The sequence below is a fragment of the Tupaia chinensis genome, unplaced genomic scaffold, assembly GCF_000334495.1.
Source record: "Tupaia chinensis unplaced genomic scaffold, TupChi_1.0 Scaffold000014_1, whole genome shotgun sequence".
Lineage (NCBI taxonomy): Eukaryota > Metazoa > Chordata > Mammalia > Scandentia > Tupaiidae > Tupaia > Tupaia belangeri.
In genome coordinates this window covers 7,265,289-7,275,726 of record NW_006159444.1, presented here as the reverse complement: position 1 = coordinate 7,275,726, position 10,438 = coordinate 7,265,289, and the positions used below count along the sequence as shown (strand labels likewise).

Genomic DNA, 10,438 nt, shown 5'->3' with positions numbered 1-10,438 from the left:
CGGTCGACTACGTGGGAGTCCAGCGACATAGCCATTACGCTAACTGCTGGTTCCCAATACATATTTCCATGAACTTTTAAATGACCTCCTTATATGTAGCTTTTTGTTGTTGTTTTTTAAAAAGGAGAAACTTCAAGTACCTCCCACCCAATGATAGTAGCCACCATGTATGCGATGGATAACAGTACTGCTGCTTTACATGTACGCACTTCTGTGTGCACATTTATCCATGCTTCAGGGATGGGAGATGGGCGGAGCAGTGCAGTCAAACCCCTTCTAATAGGTCTCAGCTAATACTTAGATGAGGACCCACCTGAATCAGCTGGGTTAGACAGGCTTTCTCTCTCTTACTGCTATTCCTACCACATTCAGGATATACTCACTGAAAACGAGGCTATTTGGGAACCAGCAGTTAGCGTAATGGCTATGTCGCTGGACTCCCACATAGTCGACTGTGGTTCGTGTCCCGGACCCAGTGACTTGAAATTCACGCCGGGTGCGTGTGCATGCATGCCCAAGGTCCAGGGAGGAGAAGGGAGGAGAAGGGATTGAGGTGTAACCATCCCCCATGGGGGGTGATTTCTCGCTTTCTGTCTCTATGTCTCTCTCTGTCTGTCTGGCAAGCATATGCACCCTATAGTAAAAATCTCTCCCCCAAAAAAGAGAAAAAAAACGAGGCTATTTAATGTGTATGCTAAAGCAATATATTTCACATTTTTTCTTTTTAAAATTTGACAGAGGTGACTTCAGTTCAAGTCCTGGCCCTGGTGGCTTGAAAAACATACTAGACGTGTGTGCGTACATGCCCAAGAGGGGAATGAAGAAGGGGTTGTGGCGTGGCCATCCCCCTGGGTGGTGATTTCTCACTTTCCTTGTCTCTCTCCATTAAGCATGTACACTCTATGACAAAAACCTTAAAAGCAAACAAAGAAACTGCCAGAGAGCATGTGTACTCACCAGAGGGAAAGTAAGAAAGCACCACCCCCATGGGTGATGATCACACTGTTACCCCTTCTCCATTTCTCCCTCTTTTAGGGATTTTGGGCACAGATGCATGCACACACACACATGTGTGGTGAGTTTCTCAAGCCACCAGATCCAGGAGGCAAACCAGGCCATCAGACGTGTAGAATCTAACCGCCTTAACTACCACGCCACCTGCTGGCCGCCACAATAATTTTCTATGTACAGTAAAGTGAAGGAAGTGTTTCAATAACCGATTCTATTTTATATAAACTGTTCTAACATCAACTCCATGAATTTATAACTTGTTTTAAAAAGACTCTTTTTCCAGAGAGTACATGCACTTGCCGAAGAGAGGCAGAGAGAGAGAGGAAAAGTCAGAAAGGGAGAAAGTACTCCCCTGAGGAATAGTCATGCCACATCCCTTCTCTATTTCTCCCTCCTGGTGGAATTTTGGGCACACACATGCGCATGCCCAGTGTCTTTCAAGCTGCCAAATCAGACTCGAACTGTGCTGTTGGCCATCTGGGGTCCAGCCATCTTGACGACCAGGCTAGCTTTCAAATGAACTGTACTCTTCACTGCCATGCAAGATACTCAAATATCTTACCAGCACGTGCTAACACTAACTTCAACCCAAAACTTGTGACACTATAATGTGGCCTTTATTTCTCACGTCTTTATTCGGCAATAAAAACTTCGTAATACAAGTTTGTACCCACGAAAACCCATGCTTCCAAAATAATTCATACCTGCACACGTTGGTAATGTCTGCACCTGAATAGCCTTCCATATTCTCTGCTATCCGTGCAAGGTCAACGTCGTCAGCCAGCTCCAGCTCACGCAGACTTATTCGTAATAGCTCCTCCCTGCCTTTTGCTAATGATGGAGACGAAGTTTAATAAAACATAAGCATTCAACATAAGTAGTGTAGTATTTGTTCTCAGGTTTATTTAAGGAGTTGTTTTCCAATTCCTAGAGCTCATTTGCTTTAAATTTTAAGATAAATTCCTCACTGAATTTTTTTTTTTTAATTACCAGAGGACATATATACTACCAGAGAAAGGAAAGAGCACCTCCCAATGGGGCATGGTCATGCCACAATCCCTTTCTCCATTTACCCATCCTGTCAGGACCCTGGGACTGCAACACATACACCCGTTGTGCTCTGGGGCTGGGATTTGGATTATGGTCAGCCATGTGGATCTAGCTCCCCTAAACTGGGGCATGTGGCAAGCCCCTCACTGAGTTTTTCTAATTTTTAAGTTTATTTCATTCATGTAGATAGTGCATGCTCATACATGTGTGTGTTCAAGACAGAAGCACCCTTGCAGGGTCTCACCATTACATGGGCCCCTCTTCCTGGCCCTATAGCTCATTAGGATGTGTATGTGTGCACAAACCTGGCGTGTCTCCAAGCCAATCCAAATATGCGGGTGGCCAGGTAGCTTCCAGCATCATAGTTCAGTTTGCTACCAACTGTACCACCTAGGCTGGGTCTTATCGCGGAATTTTTAATTTCCTAGTATCAAGCCTGTCAGGTTCTAGAGATAGCTAAATTAGTAATATAAGGAAAGATCTGCTACGTCTATTTTTTTTTTTTAAGTTTATTTCTTTCTTTCATGAGAGAGAGAGAAAGAAAAGAGAGACAGGCACCTCCAACAGAGTCCTCATGCTGTGAGCCACCCGTCTCAGGAGGCCTGGTGTGCTCCGGGTAGTCCCAAGACATGAACCCAGGACCTCTCCCATTAATGGATTCAGGTGCATTACCAATGGCACCTACATTTTATCTCTTTAAGAAAAGTTTCTTTTTTAAAAAGTAATTATTTATTTTAGTTTCTTTATTCATTCATTTATTTTAATTTGACCAGAGAAAGACAGACACACAGAAAGAAGAAAAGTGAGAAAGCAAGCCACCAGGTCCAGGACTCAAACTGTGGTCCAGCACCTTAACCACCATACCACCTGTTCACCCCTCTTTAAGGAAAGTTAACTTATACCAATTTTCAAGTTCTTTATGTGAAGCTACCTGTAAGTTAATAGAATCCTTCTGACAAGACTTAAATGAAGATACCTGATGGTAAGGGAATATAGATTCGTTTTTCAAGACGCCGTCTTAAAGCCTCATCTATATCCCAGGGAAAATTAGTAGCTGCTAGAACCATAACCATTTTAGAAGGATCGTCATTTTCAGAAGCACCTCCAACACCTAAAAGAAGGGTAAGGAGACAGAGTAAAAAGATACTGAGTTGAGTTACTAATGCTTAGCTATTGAAAGATTATCAAATATTTAGCACAATTCAGGATAGTATAGTCTTTGTTTTGTTGTTCTTTTTAAAGAATTATTTATCTAGTAACTTCCATTTGCTATTATTGTTTCTTAATTTGGCAGAGACAAACAGAGAGAAAGGGAAAGCAAGAAAACAAGGAAGCTGCCAGGTCTGGGACTCAAAGCACAGTCGGCCATGTGGGAATCCAGTGCCTTTAACCACCGTGCCACTTGCTGGCCCGATAGCACAGTCTTTAAATCTCCTCAAGACTTACAAAGTTTACTGGTGCATATGCGATTTTTGCAATCTAAAGGCAATGAGTCTTTATGGTATACAAAATATGTTACTCAAAGTAAATTTAACCAAAATACCAGTTCATCTCGACTACATGCCAATTTAACATTTTTCCCAAAAGTATACCTAAGCTCCAAGGCCAACTTATCTACATGTCTATCACTTTCACAGCTAAAAAATCAGAGATCAGAGTATATACCAAAGAGTACCAAAGAGTGGCTACCATGCTTTCCTATACATCCCATGTCAGTGTGCCAAATCTGTTGTTATTTATCTCGCGGAACCACTTCCCAGCCAGCTGGCATTATGAGCACCTATGGGAAGCCTTAGCAGGCTAGCCCCATGGGTAGAGCTCGACCCACTGAGGCTGGTGACCCTCACTTAGCCTCCTCACCCACAGACGTCTCGGGCCTGGGCGCATACGTACCATCCATTTGAACCAACAGTTCTGCTTTCACCCTTCTGCTTGCTTCATGCTCTTCAGAAGTTCCTCTGCGACTACAAATGGAATCTATTTCATCAATAAATATGGTGGCTGGAGAATAAAATCGAGCCTAAAGGAAGAAACCATGCAACACAGTTGTTAGTTCATTTTTAAATCGATAGTGAACAATTAGAAAACAGCTATGGTGGCTTCGAACTGTGTCTCTCTTGCCATAATATTGGGGAAAAGAGGACAGAATTAAAACAGCTAAAATACAGCTTCTAGTGCAGACTCTATACTTAAATATTATGTGTATTTTTTTTTTGAGAGATTTTTGCCATAGGGCATGTGTGCTTGCCTGAGAGACAGAGAAAGAAAGCAAGAAATCACACCCCCAGGGGATGGCCACACTGCAATCCCTTCTCCTCTAGTCTTCTCTCGAGATTTTGGGCATGTATCATACATCTGGCATGAGTTTGAAGCCACTGGGTCTGGGACTTGAACTGTGGCTGGCTATATGAGAGTCTAGCGATGTAACCATTACGCCATCTGCTGGTCCCTAATATTATGTGACTTCTTCTTATAGTAGATCCATATAACTGACTATATACACTTACTTGAATGATATAAATACAGGATTATCCTGTAAACTACAAAGGCAGATAACTGTGATAGGAAAACATTTACAGATATGAGTAAATATTCTAAACTCCAGAAAAAAAGTGGGTTAAAGAGAATAATCACCTTCCAGGGACCAGCAGTTAGCGTAATGGCTATATCACTGAACTCCCATGTAGTTGAATGCAGTTTGAGTCCCAGATCCGGTGGCTTAAACTCACGCCGGGCGTGTGTGCGTGCGTGCCCAAGATCCCGAGAGGAGAATGGAGGAAAAGGGATTAAGGCATGGCCATCTCCCCTGGGGGGTGATTTCTCACTTTCTGTCTGTCTCTCTCTCTGTCTTTCTGGTGAGCACACGCGGCCTATTGCAAACTCCTCTCAAAAAAAAAAGAGAATAATCACCTTCTAGTGAGTGCATGGGCCCTATAGTAAAAACTTAAAAAAAAATCACATCTTTTTTGCTTTAGGGCATGTATGCTCACCAGAGGAGAGAAAGAGTGAGAGAGAGATTTATATCACCTCACGGGGAAAGAGGCGGAATGGTTATGCCACAGTCCCTTCTCCACTCTCCTCTCAGGATCTTCATGCCACTGGGCCCAAGACTTGAACCATGTAGTTGGCCATGTGGGATCCAGTGCCTTTACCACCTCCTGCTGGCCCCAAACTTGTGTCTTTATCTCTCCTAATATGAGGGAGGACTTCAAAAAGTCCATGAATAATGTGTATTATGAAGAAATTGTGCATAAATTTTAAAAAATTGCATAAAAATAAATTAATAGTTTAATTTCAGTTTTCCACAAAATTTTTGAAGTGTCTTGTATGGTTTCTTAGAGGTAAGACCGAAATATCAATGTAACAGTCTGAAGTCTAACAGGCTGATGAATTCAGTCCATGTATCAGCAGACCTTGATGAGTCACATTTCTTTTACTGGTACTCAGATTTGCAGGAGAGGAAGAAAGTAAAGGAAACCCAAAGTAAGAAGCAAAGAACTCAATACAAAGGTTGGGTGGTTAAACTCACTTTTGGTATAGTGTTAACAGATCGGAGGTGACCTAAGTTCCACAACTAGTTATGATTCTCAACTTCCGGCATTACTGCCACAATATCACATTTACCATATTATAACTAAGCCTGTTAATTTAAAACACATCATATCAGATTTCTGGAGTAGGTTAGTAAAGCATATCCCATAATGTGAGGATGCCCAGAAACTAACAGGTGTGGATCTGCCTCTAGAGGAAAGGAGGCCAAGAGGAACTCGAGTTCTTCACATATGTAAAGCATGCTAGTGTCAAGGGCACAGGAGTCATACTCTGGGCAAGACATCCTCCTGCCACTCTTCTATACGCCGGAGATAACGGTTACTTGCTTTCAGAGGTAAGGAATCACGAAAGCTGTCCCAAACACTCACCATTTCAAACAAAAGACGAACAAGCTTCTCGGACTCTCCTCTGTACTTGGAAGTCAGAGTTGATGAAGAGACATTAAAGAATGTCGTCTTGCATTCTGTAGCTACAGCTTTAGCAAGGAGGGTCTTCCCTGTGCCAGGTGGGCCCACCATCAATACTCCCTATTTGAAGTATAATAGCGTGAGCAAAGGATTGACCTGCCATTCTTTTTATTCATAAGCATTTCATTACTAAGTTATCAAATTTTAACTTACATTATTATTTATTGGTTTTTGTTTTCATTTTTAATTTAGATATGATTTAAACAAATAAAAGATAAACAGAAAGGTACTTTATCACAAACTTACTTTTTCTATTACAAAAGGAAAACAACCACATTATTAAAAATTTGGAAATCAGAGAAGAGAAAGAGTTCATAGAATCAACACCCTTAGACAGAGATCACTAACACCTGGATCTATTTCCTGCTAGTCTTTTTGCTCAAATTAGGTTTTTTTTTTTTTTTTCATAGTTTATTCAAGGTGTATCTACAGTTCTATATCTTCTTACCACTTAAGATTTAAGTAAATTTTTTAAATGTTAAGGGCAGGATTGGTCTCACGGCCTAGTGGTTAAGAAAGCAGGTGCCACGTGGCTGACCACTTGGTTCAGGCCCAGGACACGGCAGCTTGAGAAACATGCCAGGTGCACTTGTGTCCCAACAAGATGGAGAAACAGAGAAGGGATAGAGGCATGACTATACCCCACTGGGGGATGCTTTCTCCTTTTCTCTTTCTCTCTCTTTCTGGAAAGTGCACATGCACTCTAGCAAATTTAAAAAAATACTAAAGAGCAAAATAACTTATTTTCCAAATCCAAGAGTATTTGCTAGACTTTTTAGATCAGCCCATGACTTTAAAAAGTACTCATTAGGAGCTAGCAGGGTGGCAGAGTGGTTACGGCTCTGGATTCCCATGTGGTCAACTGTGGTTCAAGTCCAGGATCTAGGGGCTTGAAACTCATGCCAGGTGTATGTGTGTGTGTGCCCAAATTCTGAGAGAAGGATGGAGGAGAAGTGCTTGAGGCATGGTCATTCCCTCTGTGGGGTGATTTCTCACTTTCTGTTTCTTTGTCTCTCTGGTGAGTGCACATGGCCTATAGTAAAAATTTCTCAAAAAACAAAGGTACTCATTAGGTGCGGAGACTTCTTATTAGTTTCTTAAGAACAATTCCAAAACTACAGGTTGCAAGTTATGCAACATGACATATAAATGGGATATATATTTTTAAATTCACTAGCAAGTAAGTACAGTCACCAGACAGAGAGAGGGGGAAAATGAGAAAGCCCCTTCCAAAGGGGATGGCAATGCAGCAATCCCTCCTCCTCCATTGTCCTCTTGGGATTTGTGGCATGCATACACATGTACCTAGCATGTTCTTTAAGTCATGGATCCATGACTCAAGCCAGGTAGTCAGTCATGTGAGATCCAGCCACCCTAATCACCATGCCATGAGCTGGTCTGCAACACATGCTTTCTAATTTAAAATTTTCTTGGGACTGGCTCCATAGCACAGAGGTTAGTGCTGTATATGGAAAGCCAAATCCCACATAACCAGACATGATTTGAATCCTAGCCTCAGTGGTTTGAAAACATGCCAGGGGCATGTGCACTCCCAAAAAACTGATGGTAAGGAGGGATGGAGGAAACAAAGATTGTGATGTGACCATGCCCCATTAGAGAATGCTTTCTCTTGCTCTCTCTGTTTAGTCCATATACCCTATAACAAATGAAAAACAATTCTTTTAAGGAATTATTTAATTTTATTATTATTATTACTTTTTTTTTATTTTTTTTTTATTTACCATAGAGCACATGTGCTCATCAGAGACAGAAAGCAAGAGGAAAAGTGAGAAGTAAGCTGCCAGGTCCAGGACTCGAACTGTGGTCAGCCATGTGGGAGTCCAGTGCCTCAACCACCAGGCTCCTTCCCCAATTTTCTTTTTTAAAAATAATAACTGCTGAACTCCCATGTAGTCGACCGCGGTTCGTGTCCCGGGCCCGGTGGCTTAAAACTCATGCTGGGCATGTGTGCGGCCGTGCCCAAGATCTTGAGAGGAGAATGGAGAAGGGATTGTGGCGTGGCCATCTTCCCTGGGGGGTGATTTCTTGCTTTCTGTCTCTCTGTCTGTCTGTCTGGCGAGGGCACACGCCCTATCGCAAAAACCTCTCCAAAAAAAAATATTTACTCCACTTTCTCGAACATAAATTAATATTGGCTTTTTACAGCATGTATCGCCATTCACTTTGATAATGCCATACTAGTAAGAAACTTACTTTCCATGGTCTCCTAATGCCCTTAAAGAATTCTGGCATCCACATTGGTAACACCACGGCTTCCTTAAGCAATTTTTTCGCTTCTACCAAATCAGCAATATCATCCCTGAAAGAGAAGATATTTAACCAACAACTTCTTAGATTTTATATTTAACTCTGTGAAGTCACTCTTGGGAAGCACAGGCGTTTACACTGCTGACAGATGCTATGCTTCTCTCTGGGCAGTGGTGACTAACACACTGTGATGAGGCCAACCATTATATACAGTGAGCACGACCTGGTCTTCAATTCCTGACAGTCCGGTTTTGGCTCCTAAGAACATAGTTCTATATGCCAAGTCTTAAGTGTTAAACCATCTCATTTTAAATCCCTGCTTTATGATGTTCATTCCATATACTCCATGATTTAGAAACAATAAACCCATTACACACACTAACACATGCTTCAGGGGGCTGGACAGTGGCCATCTAACACTCAGCAGAGCTGACCCATGCATGATGGTAAGGTTCTAGGTTCCCATCTGGAGACCTCCCTGAACACATTAGGCACATGCATGCCCCTGCTCAGGGCTGGCTGCAGCTGAGGGTGGACTGTGGCATGAAGACTCTTGAGGGTGTCTACCTTTCTGTCTCCCTGTCTCTCTCACTCATGAAAAAACTAAATAAAAATAAGCAAATAAACATAAAGAATAAAGAGGACATAAAGCAGAGACAGGTTACAATATTGCTGCTTTGCTGCAAACTCTACTAGGAGGTAGACAGCAGGCCAGCAGGTGGTATGGTGCTTAAAGTGGCTGGATCCCACATGACTGACTGTGTGCTTCGAGTCCCAGACCTGGGAGCTTGAGAAACACGCCAGGCACATGTTCATGCGTGTCCAAAAATCTCAAAAGGAGGGAGAAATGGAGAAGACGGTACTGTAGTGTGCTTTCTCACTTTCCCTCTCTGTGTCTCTCTCTGGTGAGCATACATGCCCTGTGGCAAAACTAAAAATTAAAAAAGAGAGGGACCAGCAGTTAGCGTAATGGCTATGTCACTGGACTCCCACGTAGTCGACCGCGGTTTGCGTCCTGGACCCGGTGGCTTAAACTCACGCCAGGTGCGTGCCCAAGATCCCAAGAGGAGAATGGAGGAGAAGGGATTGCGGCGTGGCCATCCCCCCTGCGGGGTGATTTCTCACTTTCTGTCTCTCTGTCTCTCTCTGTCTATCTGGCGAGCACACGTGCCCTATAGCAAAAACCTCTCCAAAAAAAGAAAAAAAAATTTAAAAAGAGAAAAAGAGGTACACAGCAAGGTGAGAATATTGTAGAGACTGCTATGAAATCACCCTAACCTACTACTAGTACTGGCACATATGGCAATTTTTATTATAAAAACACATTTTCATTGCATAAATATCAAATACCTAAAAAAAGAAGTTTTACATCACCTAAAACCATACCTAATAATCATTAAGGTTTTAAAGGGAAATATATAATAGAATATACTAACTTCAGAGAACATGAGCTTTTAGAATTCATTTTGACAGGTTCTAGATCTTTGATCAGGTCTGTTAATAAGGCTGAGAACCACCACTGTAAGTAACAGGAAATAAAGGCAACATCTAGAGGCCAGCCAGTGCCATGGTGGTTAAGGCAGGTGGATCCCACACGGCCAACTGTGTGGTTCACGTCTTGGACCTGGAGGCTTGAAAAACACACCAGGTATGTGTATGTGTATGTGTATGTGTATGTGTATGTGTATGTGTGTGCCTAAAATCCCAAGAGGAGAATGGAAAGGAACGGTAGTTTGGCCATCTTCCCTGAGGCGTGCTTAGTCACTCTCTCTCTCTCTCTGGAGTGCATGTGCCCTATAGTAAAAAACAAAAAAAAAGCAAAATCTATGGGATCCTACATGTAATAAGCCACACATGCATAAAAAGCACTGCCTTGAAGCTAGCAGGTGGCATAGTAATTAAGATGCTGGACTGCCACATAGCCAACCATGGTTCAAGTCTCAGACCTGGTGGCTTGAAAATCACGCCAGATGTGTGCCCCAAATCCCAGGAGGAGAATGAAGAAGGAGGGATTAAGGCATGGCCATCTCCCCTGGGGCGGGGGGTGGGGGATTTGATATGGCCAAAACTTTAAGTAAAAAAAAAAAAAA

General features: G+C 42.4%; 1 protein-coding gene across 1 annotated transcript in view; it reads right to left on the bottom strand.

Annotated features, from left to right (window-relative positions):
* The window catches only part of KATNA1 (katanin catalytic subunit A1), a 26,227-nt gene that overhangs the window by 1,521 nt on the left and 14,268 nt on the right, over positions 1-10,438 (bottom strand). The window contains exons 5-9 of the mRNA XM_006140028.3: positions 8,295-8,400; positions 5,982-6,140; positions 3,955-4,081; positions 3,038-3,172; positions 1,716-1,842 (exon numbers count right to left, since the gene is read on the bottom strand). Coding sequence (XP_006140090.2) covers positions 1,716-1,842; positions 3,038-3,172; positions 3,955-4,081; positions 5,982-6,140; positions 8,295-8,400 — 654 coding nt within the window. The remainder of the gene's footprint in view (positions 1-1,715; positions 1,843-3,037; positions 3,173-3,954; positions 4,082-5,981; positions 6,141-8,294; positions 8,401-10,438) is intronic.